We start from the raw sequence: 21,926 nt of genomic DNA on the forward strand, positions 1-21,926 counted from the left end.
GGCACTCCTCGTAACATTATTGTATGATAAAAAGTGTACTGACCAAGCTGTGCCTTACAACTTTCAATGGTTTTGTCCAAATTTAACTGGAAACGACTCTTGATTTGTCTTTTTGGAGAGGTGAGAACAGGCGTGGTTCCCAGCTTCTGTTGAACGGTTTCACTTAGTTCTTTTAGGTCCATCTCTGCCTTACTCCGATCTGAAAGTATACTTCATAAATTAATCTTTTGCAGCACATGCACACACATAATTAAAAAAAAATCCTGTGTAGTGGTACCTCAGGTTTTGTTTTTTTGCAATCTCAAAAGGTTAGGTGAAAACAGAATCATACAAAAACCAAAGCAATTTTTCCCATAGAAAATAATCCAATTCATCCATTCGAGACACCCAACAATATTAACATACCGCATTCTATAGAGGAGTGGTGTCCCAAGTAAAGCCAGGGGCCATTTTTGGCCCACAGCAAGTTTTTCTTATTGGCCCTCAACATGTTCTGAAAATTAAATACATTCTTTAATAATGAGGTATACTATATAGAACACTAAGAACTATTTGCTTTGTCACCTACAACACAAAAGTTAACATAATGGGTTTTTTTTTTTAAATAGCTTAGCATATAGTAATGTACATTGAATTGGTTTTAGCATATTTAGGACCTGATCTACTAAAAGTTTGCATGTATTAAGAAACCTGCAAACTTGATAGAACACACAAAGCTGATCTACTAAGCTGGTGGGCAGAGGATTGCATATTTTGAATGAGCAAAATAAGGAGCACAATCCATTTAGCGTGTCTGTCTTCATAAATATTCAGAAATGTTGATCATCAGAACACCCACTATATTGGGAGGAGAAAATGTAAATATAATTATTTAGCACACACATTGGGATTTATCAACACTAAAACTTTTCTGCAGCTGCTGTTTTGCGTCAATATTTAGTACGTCTAGAAAGGAAGTTACGCAGAAGTGGCTGTGTCAAAGGAGGCTATTGTGCTGCAGCTCCATTCTACGTATGCTTGTCTACGTATATGGACTGAGGGGCTTATTAAAACTATTTAAATTGATGCGTTGTCTGATTGTGTTTTCTTAATGTTTTGTTTTTTTCATATATAGGAAAATAATCTCTTGCAATATGCATTTTCTTGTTTTTGGAACATTTTAGAGCACTCTCGCAGTTAGTGCCAGCACCTCTCGAAAAGGTGAGCATTCAAAAAAAATGTTGTTCCATTGTAGTTGCAGTGCAGGACTGCTTCTAAAATGCCCATAAAAAGTGGTACATGTCTGCCGCATGTTACAAAACATTGCAAAACGCCACAGGTGGGAGCATGAAAACAAGAATGTGCAGCAAACGAGTGTTTCCATCGTACACGCAAAGGACCTCATTTGAATATGACGTATGCACCACTTTTGTTATCAAGTGTACATGCAGTTTTAGTAGATCACAGGCAACACGCACACTAATAATACACACAATTTTATAGTTTGCAAACGCTGTTTAGCGCGTGGTATTTGGATCTTAGTAGATCAGGCCCTTAATGTACTAAAAGTAGCCTCCAGTATTCTTTTATTTTTCACTATGCGGCCTTCAGTGTAATATAATGTAGCAATAAGTAACTATAATTATTTCATCCATCCATCCATTTTCTACCGCAAGTCACTTGCTTATATTGATACATGTGTTTTTGTCTGCAATATTGTTCAATTAAGGACACTTACTGCATATGTCTAGCTTGTTGTGTCGCTGCAGGCTAACCCATAGATGCCATGTTTACCTTTTATAAATGACCTAACTAAAATTGAAGAAGACCAACCTTGTGTGCTTATTGGAGGACATTTAAATGTTAACTGGCTGTCCTGCTTTGCACAAATAAACGCGCTGCAGGACTGCTTGTAGCGGAGAATTTTGATACAAGACGATATAAGAAGATACTTTTTTTTTGTTGATTTTGGACCAATATCAATATTGGATCAGGACACCCCTAATTTTAGATGCAGAAAATAATGCGAAGTACATATAAAATTGATAAGAACAATTTTAACATCACTTTTACCTTTACTAAAGACTCTTGTTGGCGAAGATGACGATAAGCAGAGAGAAAGGAAGCGAGCTGACAGCCACACAAATCATCTTTGTACTTTGCAACGAGTTCTTTCTTGAATTTTATACTGTTTCTAATAGCGTTACTGCTTTTTTTGCAGTTGTACTTAATAAAAAAAGTAAAGAGATGCTGCAGAATGATACATGCAAATCAACTAGTTTGTTACAAACAATATTTGGCAGTATGATAACCGAGACAAACTTTAGGGGAAAATGTTTGTCGATAACTTAATAATACGAACACAGAGGTACCACTGGATTTCTTCCATATTGCAAAATCATGAGAAAATAACCTAGATTCAGGTTCAGAATGCTGCCTGTCAGTTGTGTCTTCTCCTGTTTGGCATTGCCAAGTGATTGCGATTGAAAAGGTTTGGAGCTGTCCAACAAATTGGGGGCTTGACCAGATCGACAATGAGCAGTGGATGCTGCACAGAGAGATTTACCAATATTTAAAAATAGAGCAGATATCCAGTTGAATTGTATACCATTAAAAAAAGGTCACACATTACCCGTTGAGTCTATTAACTCTTCTCCTATACTACCCTGGCTGTTTGGGGCTTTAATCTGGGACTTGTCTGTTGCATCCTCCCCATCTGAACCTGTGTGGGCAGAAGAGTTGGTGCTCATGGGTGATCGAGGCATGTCTCCAGGCAGTCGACGACCAACAGTGATCCCTCCAATGCTACTTCCACACAACACGGTTCTGGTTAGGGAGATCTTTGGGGATGCAGTCATATCAAAGCTTAGCTTGATCTTTTCCTGTTTCTCAAACTTGACAGGAGTGGATAAGGGGTCGGAAGGGTCCTGCAGCATTTGAAAGCTGTCGTCCGGAATGTAGGGAGTCCTGAAAGGGGCATAGTTAAAAACTCTAAACTTCTTCCTCATGTTCTCCACATAGACTTCCATCTCTTGCATGGCACTGTTGAAGATGCTTTTAGTCTTCTTCACAGAGAATGGTATCTCTTTGGACATGAGGTAACAGTTATTCAAAGGGACCCAAGCCCTATAGGATCACATGAAAGGTTAATGACAAAAAGCTTGACAATGCACTAGTCATTCAATATGTGAAGTACACAGAACAGAGACCTGTCATGCTGACCAAAGAAGCGAGCGTCCACTTGGCCATCTTTATCTCGCAGAGCTTTAGCAGGCCAAAAGGGAAATCCTTTTAATTTAGCCCACACCAGAGGATGCGGATTACTCTGCACAGACAATACATTTGAAAGTAAGCACCAAGTACTCTACTGGTGAATGTTGGAAGCAGTAGACAAACTCACACACGGTTCACAGAACCAGTTGTCCCTCTTTTGGCAAGCAGACAAATAACACTCAGGACAAACTTCAATCTCATTCATCTGCAGAAAAAAAGAGAACATTAAGTTTGCCGAACCAGTCACTAAAAATTAATCTTCAATACAAGAAATGACACAGACCGCATATTCACCTCATGTTCACAGATCTTAACGATAACTTTAGCAGTGGCTGTCAGTTTGTGATTTCCTAAAAAGAAACCAAACAGTTACACCATTTATTGTAGTTATTTTAAGGGGACCTATGATGAGGATTTTAGTCTTTTCTGACTTATAAAGATTACATTAGCTATGTCCACATGGACAAATTTAATCAGATTAAAAGCCTAACCGAAATAGAAATGCTTCATGTAAACACGCCATTCGGAATATTCTAACCCCATCACACACATTCGGATCAAAATTTAATTCCGATCAAGACGGGTGGTTTATGCCAAACGTCATTATGATTGTAGGGCATGAAAACACATCTTCCAAAAATTGGGTTGAAATTATCTTTACTGCGCATGTCTTTGATGTCAACTATACTTGATACTGGGTGACTCCCCCAGGAAGGGGGTGGGGGGTCACCCACTTCTGCGGTCCTCTCCAAGGTTTCTCATAGTCATTCATATTGACATCCCACTGGGTTGTGAGTTTTTCCTTGCCCTTATGTGGGCTCTGAACCGAGGATGTCGTTGTGGCTTGTGCAGCCCTTTGAGACACTTGTGATTTAGGGCTATATAAATAAACATTGATTGATGATTGATTGATACTTTGGTGGTGGAGTGGGCACTAAATTAAATAGTCTCGGAATGAAGCGATTGTCTTGCTGCTGTCTCCCCCCATTCAACATTTACATGCGTAGTGTTATATGCTGTTGAGTTTGTTGCTTTAAAACGAGACTAGCTAAAACTAAAATATGGTATGGTGTGTCATGTGTCGATACAACAATAAAAGAAGGGATTCAGTGGTCTAACGACCTGTTCTATTCATGACTTTACATCTACTCCAAGTGCTAACTGCTAGCCTCAGACCCATATAAATAATGTTGAAACATGAAGATGCGCCGGACCCCATACATAATTACAACATAAAAAACACAGAACAGCTTCATTTAAAAAAAGAGGTAAAACAAAAGTAGTGAACAAAAGGAGAAAATGATACCCTACCATATCAAGTCAAATAAATACTGCGATAACGACGGACAAGCAAAAATGCACAAAGCCATGTTTGTTAACAGTAGAAGTCTAACGCTTCTTCAGCACCTGCAATGAGCGAACTCGTCCAAAAGAGTGCACCATAGCACAACTAATAACACACCTTTCCGTTTATGTTAGGTTCTGCTCATGTCAAAGTAAAGTATTCCGATTTAAGGTGTGATGCATGAAAATACTCGTCATAATAAGATCATTTTTTTCAGGGTCCATGTACACGGTAACATTCTAATCTGAATGATGATCAGAATAGATAAATGTTGTCCATGTACATGTGACTAATGTCGGGCACTCGTATTAAAGAATGCCAAAGCGTCAAATCATAAGGTTCATGCATTTGGATGCCTCTGCTTGAGGTATTTTGCAGTCTGGCTACGGTGTGACATCTCAGTGAGGTGGACGTAATTATGTAGACATAATGTAAAGCCATTAGCCAAAGGATGAGGAGTTCTGTATGAGGCCAGCTGAGTCTGAGGAAACAAGAAAATGTAGGATAAAGTATTATTTTTATCTAGTCTTGGCATGTGCACAATAACACCAACGTGTGACATGCAATGACATAAGTGCTGGTAAAAGCATCTTTTTTTATGTGGCTCTGTATCGATAAGAAAGTTTGCACATGTACCTAATGGTGTGACTGGGTGACTTCATAATCATGTTTGTGAAGTTTATTCTCGACCATGAAAAAAATAGCGGCGACGTTCGTCTTCAATATATATATTTAACAGTACATTTTCAAAAGATACATTTGGATATTTTTGGACAGGGTGGGACGAAGTTTCATTTGCAAACTGGGAATGCTTCAACAAATAAACATCTTGCAGACATACGCAGAAAGTAGGTTATAAATGGGACTGTGGGGCAAAATTTACACCAAAGCATATACAACACATACGATCTCGACCAGTGGTTCCAAGTACCACCTCAGAAAACACTTTGCTCTCTCTCCACCACAATGACCAACATTAAAATACAGTAGCGTAGTAGGCTTAAGTATTCATTAAAAACAAGGCAGACGTTTTATTTAACAAGTATATGTGCTATTTTGGCAACTGTAACATTACGTACAGTTTGAACCGTAACACTGTTTGAATATAGGAAAATAAAACCTTTTTAATATATATATATATTTTTTTATATTGTAATGGAGTGGGTCCTTTGTTATGTTATGGTTCACTAGTAGTTTATTCAATGTTTAACAGATGTTGTGGTTTTCCATGGCCTTGAAGGCATCATTGTTATGTGCAGTTTTCTCTACCAATGTTTGTCTTTGTTTTAAAGTTAAAGTCCCATAAATAGTCACACACACACTAGGTGTGGTAAAATGATCCTCTGCATTTGACCCATTCCCACGTTCACCCCCTGGGAGGTGAGGGGAGCGGTGAGCAGCAGCAGGGGAGTGGTGAGCAGCAGCAGTGGCCGCGCTCGGGAATCATTTGGTGATTTAACCCCCAATTCCAACTCTTGATGCTGAGTGGGTCCCATTTTTATAGCCTTTGGTATGACCCGGCCGGGGTTTAAACTCATGACCTTCCAGTCTCAGAGCGGCAGGGCCGGCCCGTGGCATAGGTCGTATAGGCAAATGCTAAGGGCGCCGTCCATCAGGGGGCGCCACGCCAGTGCCACAAATGTTGGAGAAAAAAAAATAAAAGAAGAAGTTGGTACTATTATTTCTAAATACAAAAAATAATCCCACGTTAATTAAAATGCAAAGTAAAGCCTATTTAATAGAAATATTATTTGTTACAACATTACGCCTCCTCCCCCCGCACGGTGCGCCCCCTCCCTTCCCGTAACATGACTCTTTTTGGACGTCACCACATCAAAAAATCAACACAAGATGCCAAAACTGTCAGGTGCCCAGGGAAGAAAAAAGAGAAAAGAAGAGGAGGAGAAACGAGAAAAGACAGAGGTAGCAGGTAGGTAACGTTAGCCTACATGAAATTATTTGTCTGTTACAGAATGTGATAGTAACCTGGCTTTTTAGCATTAAGCTAATGTTACATGATTCGGCAATTGCTAATCAATAAATAGCTAGTTCTGTTTTAACGTCGGGTTAATATTGTGGAGGGGGCTAAATTGTTATGGAAAATAATAATGTAACGTTAGGTATAATTACAGTACTCCCACCTTACATTCCTCAGGGACATTTCTTTCTTTCTTTAGTTTATTTCGAACATGAACACACTTACATCATAATACATCACACAATTTCATATCATTTCATTTTACATCATGCCCGAAAAGGAGTAGGAAGAAGCAAAGCTTATTTAATCCTACCCCTTTCCCACTTCAAAGCGTTTACAAATATATAGAATCATTTACTGACCTTTTTATATAATAAAATCACATCTATGAATTAGTATACAACAGTTTTGTAATATGTAATTAATTAATTAATTCAGTCATTATTAACATACTGAGATGAAGAATATCTTATTTTCAATAAGGTTGAAAGTATTTCTCATAATTCTTCTTCTTTGTACTCTGTAAGCACTATTATTTTGAACAACCTCTTATACTGGATCATATCAGTACAATTTTTAACTTCTTTACTTAATCCATTCCATAATTTAATTCCACATACTGATATGCTAAAAGTTCTAAGTGTTGTACGTGCATATAAATGTTTGTATTAGATCTTTTAAGCAGGTGTTTTTTGTTTACATTGTTATTGCCTTCTGGTTAGCTAATGTTTGCCCTGCAGGTAATCGTCACTTTTCCACCCCTTTATATATTAGGTATAGTTGTAAGTAAAAAAAAAAAGGTCAAAGACAAAGCTATTCGGGTTCTTGTGAGTATATACACTTCACTGCCGATGTGGGGGGGCGCCACCTAAAATCTTGCCTAGGGCGCCAGATTGGTTAGGGCCGGGCCTGCAGAGCGGACACACTAACCACAGGGCCACAGAGCAGGTTTTCATGTGTTCTGCGAGTTGATTGGCTGGGAAAGGATGGACGTAAGCAGAAATGGAGATCATTTGTTTCCCACGCGTGTTGATTAATAGAAATGACGGAGTAAGACGGTTCTGTTTATTTTGGAGTAGACTGGCCTACAGTAGTGGAATTGTAATAACTTCCATTGAAGGCTGATAAACCTTTGATAAAGGCTGGAGTCACGTCATTACAATAAGTGTTTTTTGGGTGTACCACTAGATATAGTTTCAGAATCGCTGATACAAACCACAAGGAACTGTTGTAAATGTAGATAAAAAAAATCATCATCGGTCCCCTTTATTGATAATGATTTTTTTATATATTGGGTTAAAAAATGGATGGATGGATGGTTATTGAGGTTTTTTTTTTTGTTTTGTTTTTTTTAAGTAATATGCAGAGAAAACTTTTGATGTCACAATATGGTGATATAGTAATAGAAGAGACTAAAATATGCAACACACCTCCGTTGTATATTATGCAGTTGTGCAAAATCCACTTTGCATCTGCCAAGAAGGCCTCTGTGCAGCCGTACATTTTCTTCTTGACGTTCTGTGTTGCAAAGAACAAACAGAGTTAGTACAGCAGAGAAGTTGTGAACGTATGTATATTTTAAATATATTTGCTGACTATTCACAGTGACGTGCGGTCAGGGGAAGGCAGGCCATCATCATTACAAATAGAAAAACGAATGATAAAATAAACATTTGTTATAGGAAATTAATAATATGAACATTTCATATGGTTATTGTGACCAAAATTATCACAGTTATCATTAACACGGTATTGCTGAATGTGTTCAAAAAAATACTTATAAACACTGAAATCTTTTCAACAAAGTTCTATAAAAAAAATACATAAACAGACACAATATACTTTTATTGGCAAAAGAGCATTAAATATTGTTCTGACTCTTTATTAACCATATTGTTACTTGAGTGTTTAAATATGTTTATCTTCTTCCATTTTAACTTAGAGGTTTTAGTGAGTTTCTTAATGATGAAGGTAAATGGTGGTTGCACGTTTCACTTTCAGTTTATGTAACCTCAGGTGGGATCACTTCCTGTTTAGACGCACCATCTACAACTGTCCTAAGACAGCCAAGCCTGCAGGTTCAATGTATAACATTGAATAGCTTAGTTTTTCTCTTAGTTGTTTAAACAAATTTAAGATTGGGGAATGTCGTTTGTAATGGGAGAAAGACGTTAATGTGTCTTAGGATAGGTCTTTATTGTCATTGCAACAAGTACAACGAAACTATGTTTTCAGCACAAACCCGTTCAAGATTAGACAAACAAACAGTGTACAGGGTTACAGAACAGGAACGCTGATGGGTCGCCACGAGGCGCCCTGTAAAAGGTGGGAAAAAGGTATAACGCTGGGGAAGAAGATGAGTAAAAAAAAATACAATCTAGACTGAGCTCCTAAGGGGGCCTAGTCTGGAGTGGGAACAAATCTCCATGCCATGCACACATAAAAATGTTACATTTAATCACGACAACTCGCAACAGGGGGGGGGGAGTTGGAGCCCTGGAGGTCGACTGCTGCTATGAAGCGCTGCCAGCCGTACATCACCCCGAAGGGGAATCAAGCGCTTTGAGTACCTTGACGGTAGAAAAGCGCTATACAAGTATAACCCATTTATCATTTATTTATTTACATAGAGATAGTGTGTCATGAGATATAAATTGAATTAAGGACTTAAAAGAAACTAAATGACCTCAAATATAGCTACAAATGAGGCATAATGATGCAATATGTACATATAGCTAGCCTAAATAGCATGTTAGCATCAATTAGCTTGCAGTCATGCAGTGACCAAATATGTCTGATTAGCACTCCACACAAGTCAATAACATCAACAAAACTCACCTTTCATGCACAACGTTAAAAGTTTGGTGGACAAAATGAGACAGAAAAAGAAGTGGCATAAAACACGTCCTAGGAAGTCGGAGAAAGTTATACATGTAAACAAACTACGGTGAGTTCAAGGACCGCCATAATTAGTAGGACAAAACGCCGCTCGCCAAATACTCTAATCAGTGAAGCATGTTTAATATAAACAGTGTGCTTTATAACAATTAGGGAGGTTTGTGTCATGTTTGTCCTCCTTCAGAAACCATATTAAAACAAAAAATATATTTTTTCCCCTCATCTTTTTCCATTTTTCATACATTTTTGAAAAAGCTCCAGAGAGCCACTAGGGCGGCGCTAAAGAGCCGCATGCGGCTCTAGAGCCGCGGGTTGCCGACCCCTGGTCTAGGGTTTCACTATACCTGGATCTGCTTAGCACACAGCTTCTAAAACTTTTAGCTCATCCTCCGTATATTTAAGCTAAAAAATATAAGGTTCTGATTATCATTTGTCCCAAAGTAGTCGTTATTGACTCTCACAAAGTCTGCCATGATTAATGGTAGTTGCGGTCTGTGACGGAAATAGCGAATGTTGCTACGCGTTATGTAAAAATCAATACGCCCAGGAACGAAGTTCTGGTAATGCCTTAAATTAACAGAATACTGTAAATATAACATGTTATAATGAATTTTCCTGTTGCTACATTACATACATACTTACAGCATGTATAAAACATTGTTGGATGTTTTTTCGAGGACTTTATAGGTATCCCAATTACTTGAATTGTTAGTCGCCTCTTGCTGGCAGTTTTTCTTTTACTGTTTATGCACAGAAAAAATAAATGTGTGTTTTTTCTCACATAGGGATTGTGGAAGATAAGAAAAATAAAATAAAAATTAGTGCAGTTACTTTTTTAAAGTAAAAAAAAAACAAGAACTTGAGAGTCATTGCCTCACCACCCATGAACCCCCACTTACTTCACAGAATATGCACAAACCTTTACCTTCTCAAGTGTGCAAAGATCCATTGGATGAAAAATGTATTCGGAATAATCTGGGTGCTGCTCAAGAGAAACAGGTTTCTGGAAGAGCTCGGTCTTTAAAATGGAACAAAAGAGAAGATGAGGTTACACTCAACTTGTACCAAATTCACTGCTTTACCTTTCCCCTCTATTGCGGACAAGCACCCTACGGCCATGTCGCTATTAAATATTTTAAAAGCCGAGTCAAATAAAAAGAGCACAACCATTGAAGGAAGAAATCAAGACAGGGACTTGTTAGTGATGTAATTGATTACCCAATTAAAAGTCTTTCTCTGCGTGGAAGCTGCATGGGGAGAGCAAGATGGCAAGCGGGGATGATCCTGAAAGAGAGTGAGAGGGGCAGCTGTATCCTTACTACCAGCTTGCATGTTTACTTTCACGGTTCCCAGCCATGATAGGCTCGCTACAGTGTACAACGATTGGGAATGTTATGTGTGTTACATGAGATTATTTTGACCATGCAAAGTAATAAGGTATCATTCTACATCACTTAAGAGGAAGATACACACAATGACCGTACAGCAATGCATTTGGTGCCAGGAAAAACATGCTCACAGCATAGACATAGTAGTTCAAAATGATAAATGGAACATTTTACTTTGATATTGTATTGAAGCCTCATGCCTCAGTAGTGCATAAACATTTAGTTAGCATGAATTCCCCAGAGAGAGTGTGATACTGGAATACTTACACCTGGTTGTTTCATCTTCTGAAGAGCAAACTTAAGTAGATAAGACAGCTGTTCTATTGTCAGCATCATCATGGCTTTGCTCTGAGTCTCTATACATTCGGCAACTGTTATTTTCTAGAAAAGGAAAAACATGGCTTTTGTTATATCATGTCCAATCCAAAGTCGCTTATGCTTAACAATCACAAGGAAGTATTTGAATCCTGGTTTCCGACACCCTTACACTATGAATATTCCTGGGTGAGTACCTCACACTCCGGACAGAACCAGTCGCCTTCTGGCTCGGCTGGTAGTTTTAAGCACTTGGCGTGGTACACCCTGGGGCAGAGCTCACAGCAGAGCACCTGACCCTCGCGGTGGCACAGCCAGCAGTAGAAGTCATTCCTGCCATCCTGCGGTACAACATCAACAGGGTCTGTTGTGAGTGCTGGCTGCTTCACATAGTAAAAGGGACCATGTCTTAGTTCTGACTGGAATGCAGGCAAAAGAAACACAAAATTGGGGGAGGTCAACATCAGGCGAAAGTCTAAAAAAGCCAAGCAAGATGCACAACAAAAGGCATGATACAATTGCTCAAAACAGACCAAGCATTTTCTGGTTTATTTTGTCTCAGACCTTCAGTCCTGCACAACTGTGATGTTTAAAGGCCTACTGAAATGCGATTTTCTTATTTAAACGGGGATAGCAGGTCCATTCTATGTGTCATACTTGATCATTTCGCGATAGTGCCATATTTTTGCTGAAAGGATTTAGCAGAGAACATCGACGATAAAGTTCGCAACTTTTGGTCGCTGATAAAAAAGCCTTGCCTCTACCGGAAGTAGCAGACGATATGCACGTGACGTCAAAGGTTGTGGAGCTCCTCACATCTGCACATTGTTTACAATCATGGCCACCAGCAGCGAGAGCGATTTCCCCATTAATTTGAGCGTGGATGAGGAAAGTGAGAGTGAAGGACTAGAGGGCAGTGGGAGCGATTCAAATAGGGAAGATGCTGTGAGAGGCGGGTGGGACCTGATATTCAGCTGGGAATGACTAAAACAGTAAATAAACACAAGACATATATATACTCTATTAGCCACAACACAACCAGGCTTATATTTAATATGCCACAAATTAATCCCGCATAACAAACACCTTCCCCCTCCCGTCCATATAACCCGCCAATACAACTCAAAACACCTGCACAACACACTCAATCCCACAGCCCAAAGTACCGTTCACCTCCCCAAAGTTCATACAGCACATATATTTCCCCAAAGTCCCCAAAGTTACGTACGTGACATGCACATAGCGGCACACACGTACGGGCAAGCGATCAAATGTTTGGAAGCCGCAGCTGCATGCGTACTCACGGTACCGCGTCTGCGCATCCAACTCAAAGTCCTCCTGGTAAGAGTCTCTGTTGTCCCAGTTCTCCACAGGCCAATGGTAAAGCTTGACTGTCATCTTTCGGGAATGTAAACAATGAAACACCGGCTGTGTTTGTGTTGCTGCAGCCGGCCGCAATACACCGCTTCCCACTTACAGCTTTCTTCTTTGCTGTCTCCATTGTTCATTGAACAAATTGCAAAAGATTCACCAACACAGATGTCCAGAATACTGTGGAATTTTGCGATGAAAACAGACGACTTAATAACTGGCCACCATGCTGTCCCAAAATGTCCTCTACAATCCGTGACGTCACGTGCGGGCATCATCAAACCGAGACGTTTTCAGCAGGATATTTCGCGCAAAATTTAAAATCGCACTTTAGTAAGCTAACCCGGCCGTATTGGTATGTGTTGCAATGTTAAGATTTCATCATTGATATATAAACTATCAGACTGCGTGGTCGGTAATAGTGGGTTTCAGTAGGCCTTTAATTGTACATGTATATTCCTTGGTTTTGGTATGCCCCACTTTTCCTATGATCAGATTGATGAAAATGTTTGCCAAAAGTTTGCCTCAGTTTTTGTTGCACTTTGCAAACTAGTCTGTTTCATTAGTCATATCATTGTGCGGAATCGAGTGCCCAAACAAAAATAATTGCATGTGTTGGTGACTCAGTCTCAGTGAAGAATAGATACAATGCATCCGGAACGTATTCACATCGCTTCACTTTTTCCACATTTAGTTATGTCACAGCCCTATTATAAAATGGGAAAAAAAAACAATTTTGGCCTGAAAATTCGACACACAATACCCCATAATGCTATTGTCTTGTGGCTTTTGCCTATGTTGTGACTTTTCTCAAACAAAGCCATTTTTGTTTTGATGACGCCACAGATGGGCAGGCAGACTTGAATAACTTTTTATGTCTTTATCATTAAAAGTGTTAAACTTCATATAAAGTTTGCTGTTCTTAAATCCAAGGTTTTCCTTTTTTTAGAATCCAGAAGGCAAACTTGCCAAGCACAGATCGATGTAGTTGAATCTAAGGAATATAAATCGATATATTGATTAATCCTTATTCCCCTATTACCAACTCAAGCAGTTATTGATGGATTTTGATTAAACTTTCAGAAAATGGCAGAAATGGGAAAACGTACAAGTGATTTAATTAGGTCTGTGCAATATCGTTTTTTTTTTTCGATAAATAAGTTGAAGAATATTTAAAAAATAGATTTCTCCTCTTTTTTCCGGCATCCTTTTTGCCGCCAGAAGATTCCGTAGCTACTACCCTCCTCCCTATTTCCTTAGCGTAGATTCTCACACCCAGCAAAAAAAGGCTAATGCTAGCACTAACATGAGCGAGACGTTTGCTTCAAAGAAAAGAAAAGTGTTGTTAGTAGTTTAGTTGTGCGGCAACATGCATGAGACAAATGACTGCACGCTGCAAAGTTTGTTTACAAAAAGGCAGCGGCACAACAAATTTATTCCAGCATCTGAAACTGAAGCCTCCATCCAAGTGCGGGAAATTCAACTCTTTACGAGGTAAACTTGGCCCCAGCAACAACAAACTCCAACTAAAAAGCAGCTTACTGTGGTGGAATCATATACACCAGGTACACTATGTATGATGATACCATGTATCATGAGAAAGAAGAACAGTGAAAAACGATCACTAAAGCAGTTGCTCTGCATGTCGCAAGAGATGTAGCGCATGTACAATGAAAAAGCTTGTGTTTACCCACTTACTATATAGTACTCTCAATGCTTTGATTATACATTTGTATACTACATTTTTATTTAAAGAAGTATTTTATTCAAGACAGAAGTTTTAAGTCTGCACTTAATTAATCCCAATGTTTATTTGCATTCTATGTGCAATGCTACATTTTTGCTTAAAGAAGTAAATAGTTCTAGACAGAAATATTGCTTTTAAGCCCCTAAATTAGTTCTTTGAACATTATTACATAAACAGTACAGTTTATATCTGGTCTAAAAAGAACAACATTAACAAAACATGTTTTTGCTAAGAGTAAGATGCAGTGTAATTTTAAACTACTAGTTTTTAAACAAATAAAAGAAAAATGTGTTTTGAATTATCGACGTAATTTTTGTTCATTGGTTCCTTTATAAAGTAGGGTAAAAATCATAAATCGAAGTTTTTGTGAAAAAAAAAAAAAATCGCAAATTTAGTTTTTAGTCCATATCACCCAGGCCTACTTTTAATTTTGATCAACGTCGAGATTCAGCATTCTTAACTATATTAGGAGATGGGATCTGGCAGAGGTCTGCGCGCTCAGAGTGCTTTCCTAGTTATTCATCTCCTAATTGTTATTGTCGTGCCTAGTTTTAAAAAAGCAAAGCAAGAATGTTTCATTGCTAGCACACACAAGATAAAACACATATACATGTACTGGCTGAAAAATCAAGATGGCTGCAAATTTAAAATGGCTCCTATATAGTGGCCATATACTGATCCTTAAGTAGTCATTACGACAGGTTTGAATGTAAATGGGCTTGTACCATTTATTGCTTTTCCACTTTTAAGGTACTCAAAGCGCTTTGACGCTGAGGAAGCTGCGGTTTTAGAATCTTGCTTAAGTAACTTTGACAAGGTCCAATCAAGACATGTGGCACGCGATCATTCCTGTGTTAAGGTTGAACCTGTGGTATAATCTTGTCACTCTATTCTTCACTTTCACTACTTTGCAGTATAGTCTGGTTAGATCTTGTGGTAACCCACAGTAGCTTTTCAAGGGTATTTGCATGCAAACTGGAAAATCCCACAACACTCAGGTGTCATCAGCCCACAATGCAATGTGCACAAGCAACATGGCAAAGCAGTTAACAAGTCCATCTTGGGAAGGCAATAGTTTTATTTCACTACATTTTTAAATTCAGTAACCAAATTATTAGAGAGACACTTTGTATGATTCAATATACTTTTATACCATTACCAACACATACTTTTGATACACATATTTATACATATATATTATATATGAATATATACATTAATATGTATGTACATATATATACATATAAACATATATATGTATGTAATATACATACTGTATATATATATATATATATATACACACACACATATATACGTATACACATTTATACATGTATATATATATATACATATACATACATATATATACATACATACATACATACACATACATACATACATACACGTATGTGTACACATATATATATATACACACAAATGTGTACACATATATATATGTATGTATGTATATATATATGTATGTATATATGTACGTATATATGTATGTACATATATATATATATATATATATATATATATATATATATATATATATATATATACATATATATATATATTAGGGCTGGGCGATATATCGAATATACTCCATATATCGTGGGTTTATCTCTGTGCGATATAGAAAATGACTATATCGTGAGTATTCGAGTATACGTTCTCACGCAGTTTTTAGCTGCGGGCATTACACTACAGGCGTTTCTCACTCTTTCTTGTCTCTCCTTATAGAGACATAAAACAAGCGCACCTTGTTACATACGTCACATACTGTCGCACGTGCAATGTCATCCGCCCTCGCGGAGCAGAGAGGTAGCAGAGAGGAATGTACCATAGGTAAAGATAGCTGTGGCAGCTAACTTCTGTGGCAGGTGCAAGCGGAGCGGTGCGAGTGGTAATACGAGAGAGAGAAGGGTGTGAATGTGGTAACAAATGGAGGAGGAAGAATGAATTCCCAAGAAAAACAGCACACGGTCTATCGTCTGGCGGTGGTTTGACTTCAAGCGGGAATATGTTGAACAGACAACCGTAATATGTAAAGTATGCTGCAAAAGCGTTGCTGCAAAAAGTAGCAGCACTACTAATTTGTAGCATCATTTGAAAAGTCACCCGCTAGAGAGTGAAGAGTGCTTGAAACTCCGCATGTCAACATCTGGTGCCACACCAACAAAATGCCGAAGCAACCTGCACATCAACACCATTTCCACAACAACACCGTATGAAAAAATAGTCAAAAACAGGAGATAACGTCCGCAGGAACTTTCCACATAGCGAAGGACATACACAATTTGATTTCTTATTGTGCAGCTCATTTTTATTTGACAGTTATTGAAATATCTTGTGTGACATCATGCACAAAAGTGCTCTTTTTCATTTGTTTTAAACTAAATCACCAAAATGATTCCCGGGCGCGGCCACCGCTGCTGCCCACTGCTCCCCTCACCTCCCAGGGGGTGATCAAGGGTGATGGGTCAAATGCAGAGAATAATCTCGCCACACCTAGTGTGTGTGTGACAATCATTGGTACTTTAACTTTAACTTTATTGTAGTGGCGTTCTGTACAAAAAGTGCACTTTAACTTTGTGTTGTTTTGATATGTCATCTTAGTGACATCATGCACAAAAGTGCACTAATAGCTTGTTTTAAAATGTCTCTGCCAATCTTGCACTTTCTGTTTTGAAATTACATGAATGTTTGTGCCACAGTTTAATAAATACAGTTTTGGTTAATTGACTTAGTTGTGATTTCCATCTCTGCATGAATGTTTAAAATTAGCATATATTAATGTAGACACATATAATCATCATACTGCTGTGATTATATGCCTCAAGTATTGATTCAAGGCTAAGGCCTATATATATTAGGGCTTAATCCCTAATATATATATATATATATATATTAGGGCTGGGCGATATGGCCTTTTATTAATATATCAATATTTTTAGGCCATGTCACGATACACGATATATATGAATTAATACTTGATGCATATAATCACAGCAGTATGACGATTCTATGTGTCTACATTAATATATGCTAATTTTAAACTTTCATGCAGAGATGGAAATCACAACGAAGTCAATTTACCAAAACTGTAATTAATCGATTATCAAATTAATCGTTAGTTGCAGCCCTAATATTAGGGCTGCAACTAACGATTAATTTGATAATCAATTAATCTGTCGATTATTACTTCGATTAATCGATTAATAATCGGACAAAAGAGACAAACTACATTTCTATCCTTTCCAGTATTTTATTTAAAAAAAACAGCATACTGGCACCATACTTATTTTGATTATTGTTTATCAGCTGTTTGTACATGTTGCAGTTTATGTATAAAGGTTTAAAAAAAAAAATAAAACAATTGCCTCTGCGCATGCGCATAGCATAGATCCAACGAATCGATGACTAAATTAATCTCCAACTATTTTTATAATTGATTTAATCGATTAGTTGTTGCAGCCCTAATATATATATATATATATATATATATATATATATATATATATATATATATATATATATATATATGTATGTATGTATATATATGTAAGTATATATGTATACATATATATATATATATATATATATATATACATATATACATACATATATATACATACATACATATATATATTAGGGCTGGGCGATATGGCCTTTTATTAATATCTCAATATTTTTAGGCCATATATATATGGTGGGAGCGTGGAACGCCTTTAGCAAGAAGTGTAAATTGTTCGTAGTAGATGAGATGATTTGTTTTTTGGACATTTCCATTTCATCAAAAATCTATCCAAAACTGATTTTGTTACTTTGCTAGCAAACAGACAAACAAATCCTGGCGATAACATAACCTTTTTGGCGGAGGTAAGAAAGTCTACATTATGCTAACAAACATTATTAAAAGTTATATTGTTTAACTTATTTGAGAAACAGCAAACTGATACATAACATGTCCACTGTATATATACATACATACACTGTGTAAATATAATACCTCGCTGGCCGATTTATAATAACATTTAGTAAAAGAGGATATCTTTTCTCGTGTTAGATGTCATTACATTTTGAAGGAATACACAATGTTTTGGACATTGAGTGTCTTAAACTTAGTTTGAAGCAAAAAAGGTATGTTAGTAATCAAATATAATAAACTTATTGTTTGATTTCAGTTTGTGTTTTAAAGCAAAAAGAATACAGAAAGCTGAACAATAATTAAACAGTCACAGATCAAAGAGTTACAGCCAAGGGTAAATATTTACTGCAGTCCCATGTTTACGATTTTGACAATAATTCACCCATTATAATTATCTAACATACAAAAATGTAATACTTCAGTACAGATGGTACAATTTTTTTGAACACCGAGGCACAACTTCTCTTTTGGATGTGCTCTACCAGTGTGGGTCAAATCAAGAAAATGCTGCTTTTAGGGAGTCTTAAAACTTGGAAACTGCACGGGTCATGTTTGTGTACACGATTTCAAGGGAAACCTCGACACTATTATACATTGTTTCCGCCACATTTGCCCGGGTTGAAGGGGAAATCTTGAAACAGCAAAATAGCAAAACAGCAGCAGCGTTGCAGGAGTGATCATAGTACATGATGCATCAAATAAACATAAGGCATCTTGCTTGTAGTAACCACTGGTCATAACTGACCCAAACCTCTGAAGGCATAACGTATTAATAGTATGTAAGGGTAAATATGTATTTATTCATCGCATCTACCAAGTCTTGAATGTGGTCTCAGACATTAATGTACAGTACATGTATGTGCACTATGTTCCAAGGGTCAGGTCAGAAATCTCAAAGAGACTTAAATACATTGCTTTGTGGAGGAAGGATAGAGCAAACCTCTTGTTTATATCTCCATGAGGGATAGTGCCTTGTTTTTTACCTGGTCTTTGCTGCTGGTAACAGCACCTGGTTTCTTTTTCTTTTTCACTGGGCTGGGTGAAGTGTCAGCAGAAGAATGACCATTGGATGAGTGAGAGGGACTGGGCATCTTTCGTTTCTGGGTCGCCCTCTCTGTTGACCCTGTGTCTGAAATTGCATATTATCGTCGGATATAAGTTAGCTTAGGCTCAGTGTTACCTAAATACAAATAGATCTATTCTGTAATTTGTTCTCACCTTTAGATCGTGTTGAGCTTTCCATTTCCTCTGTTAGAGTGTCAATGGTCTTCACTTCCTCTGCCGCACTGATGTAAATGAGAAAGTGTGGTTAATACATCCTACACTGTAAAAATTTTTTCATGTAGCCTACTGTAACTTATAACAAATAACTATCAGGACCAGAGAATGATTACAGTTGACTGGAAACATGTTTTTAATGATACATGCAGTTTAATCTTGCTGCAGATACAAAATAATTTGTGAATGCAACATTCACCTGTCCTTTGAATGTCTAACATATAGTTTTATTAGAGCTTAGATCTGTGATCAAAGCCACAAAATGGAAAGATACAAAACTGAACAAAGAACATCAAAGGGGAATTGCAGTTTTTTTTAATTGTTCCAATCATTCACAATCCCTATATGAGACAAGGACACATGTGTCTTTTTTTTTTTAAGCATTCTAATTTGTAATGTCCAGCACGTTTGTTGTGGCTTACAATGAAGCTAATGGGGGTATATGGCGCCCATAAAGCCCTCTAAAAACATCTAGAAACCGCCAACAACACTCCATTTACATGTTCTGTCCTTTATATTAACCAAGTATTAGAGATATTGTTATTATAAGCGCTAATGCAGAGGAACCACTTTAAGCGGTGCCGTGATCTCAAATGCAGCTTTTGACATACTGAGCAGGTGATCTGCTGCATCGCCTCTGATTTTGTAAACGTTAATTCTAGATTATAAATCCTGCCTCTCACCTGTATAGTAGAAGGTGTTGGCCGTAAACCGAGAAGTTGGTCAACTTTGCTATTCAAGAAAGAAGCCAAAAGATGCTAGTTTTTTTTAATCTGCGTGAGTATTATGATTAATTCTTCATTTAAACGAGAACATACAAACATCTAATCAGGTGGCATCCCAGTGAGAGTAGACATTGTACAGTAAGTACATCTCCAGATGGCGGCGCCCTGCTCGGCTGCGGCTTCAGAGGCTCATGGTAGTAATGGAACATTTTGGCAAATATACCGGTAAATTCCGTGAATTTCATGGCTGCCGTGGACACTCCGTGGTAACATACGACCGCCAGACTATTCTGGATGTGGATAGATCGGGCCGTTTTGGACCGAAAGATGCGTATACGTTGGAACTCTTTGCTAGCATCGTAATTCTACGCCGGCTACATCCAGCTGCCTGTGAAGCAGCGCAGCCTAGTACCAGCGGGGACCGTCAACGGAGGAGACGTAAGCGGTGTGATCGGAAGCAGAAGCGGGGATGCCGAGCGGGGCTATCAACAATGCTAAAGTCTAATCCTCACAGAACGCCGCTTCCTTCCATCCTGCTTTCAAATGTCCGCTGCCTGGAGAACAAACTGGACTACCTTAAGCTGGATTTATATTCAAGACGCGAGATGAGAGACTGCTGCGCCATATTTCTCACAGAAACGTGGCTGAAACCATCCGTTCCGGACGAGGCAGTTAGCATCGAGGGGCTAACTATGTTTTGGTCGGACAGGAGCAGAACTCTCACTGGTAAATCCCGAGGCGGTGGTGTTTGCATATACATCAATAACAACTGGTGCAATGATGGGAAGATAGTCTCATGTCACTGCTCTCCCGATGTGGAACTATTAACTATAAAATGCAGGCCATTTTATTTACCCCCTGGGAATTCAGTGCTATGATCTTCACAGCAGTGTACATCCCTCCCAGTGCTAACACCAAAGAGGCTTTGAATGCTTTGTACTGCTCCATCAATGAACTGCAATCTACACATCCAGAGGGAGTTTTCATTGTAGCAGGGGATTTTAATCAAGCTAACATGAAAACGGTGTTCCCTCATTTCCATCAATATGTGAATTTTGCAACCAGGGGTGGAAGCAAGCTGGACATGGTGTTCAGCAATATTAAACATGCGTATAAAGCTGCACCACACCCCCACCTCGGCTCCTCAGACCATCTATCTGTGACGCTAATTCCTGCTTACAAGCCCCTGCTGATCAGGAAGAAAGCTACAGTGAAGCAGGTGAGGACCTGGCCAGAGGGAGCAATGGAAGCATTACAAGACTGCTTCGAAACCACAGACTGGGACATGTTCAAGGCAGCCGCCACCAAAAATCATAACACAGGGCTGCGTCCTGAGTCCGCTGCTGTTCACGTTGATGACCCATGACTGCTGCGCCAGGTCCACTACTAACCTCATTGTGAAGTATGCGGACGACACGACAGTAGTGGGCCTCATCCGTGACAACAACGACATGGACTACAGGAAAGAGGTGAAACATCTGGTTGACTGGTGCAGAACCAACAACCTGGTCCTGAATGTCGACAAGACCAAGGAGATCATCGTTGACTTCAGGAAACATCAGTCCAGCCACGCTCCACTCTTCATCAACGGCACAGCGGTGGAGATGGTAAGCAACACCAAGTTCCTGGGGGTACAGATAACTGACAATATAACCTGGTCCCTACACACCGGAGCTCTTGTAAAAAGAGCTCAGCAGC

At 38.4% G+C, this 21,926-nt stretch overlaps 1 protein-coding gene across 9 annotated transcripts in view; it reads right to left on the minus strand.

The window, feature by feature from the left end:
- Window positions 1–21,926, minus strand: part of zmynd8 (zinc finger, MYND-type containing 8) — a 63,002-nt gene that overhangs the window by 23,507 nt on the left and 17,569 nt on the right. For 3 of the 9 annotated variants that reach the window (XM_061923842.2, XM_061923843.2, XM_061923844.2), the window contains 13 exons: window positions 19,444–19,511; window positions 19,209–19,354; window positions 11,374–11,595; window positions 11,129–11,242; window positions 10,692–10,757; window positions 10,399–10,491; window positions 8,006–8,093; window positions 3,547–3,602; window positions 3,380–3,457; window positions 3,189–3,304; window positions 2,612–3,105; window positions 2,393–2,527; window positions 44–199 (listed from right to left, as the gene is read on the minus strand). In XM_061923842.2, coding sequence (XP_061779826.2) covers window positions 44–199; window positions 2,393–2,527; window positions 2,612–3,105; window positions 3,189–3,304; window positions 3,380–3,457; window positions 3,547–3,602; window positions 8,006–8,093; window positions 10,399–10,491; window positions 10,692–10,757; window positions 11,129–11,242; window positions 11,374–11,595; window positions 19,209–19,354; window positions 19,444–19,511 — 1,832 coding nt within the window. Of the gene's footprint in view, window positions 1–43; window positions 200–2,392; window positions 2,528–2,611; window positions 3,106–3,188; window positions 3,305–3,379; window positions 3,458–3,535; window positions 3,603–3,636; window positions 5,079–8,005; window positions 8,094–10,398; window positions 10,492–10,691; window positions 10,758–11,128; window positions 11,243–11,373; window positions 11,596–19,208; window positions 19,355–19,443; window positions 19,512–21,926 lie in introns of those variants that run through there. The other 6 variants (XM_061923846.2, XM_061923847.2, XM_061923845.2 and 3 more) reach the window with 6 other exon arrangements.

This window comes from Nerophis lumbriciformis, linkage group LG28 (assembly GCF_033978685.3).
Source record: "Nerophis lumbriciformis linkage group LG28, RoL_Nlum_v2.1, whole genome shotgun sequence".
NCBI classification, from domain to species: Eukaryota; Metazoa; Chordata; class Actinopteri; order Syngnathiformes; family Syngnathidae; genus Nerophis; species Nerophis lumbriciformis.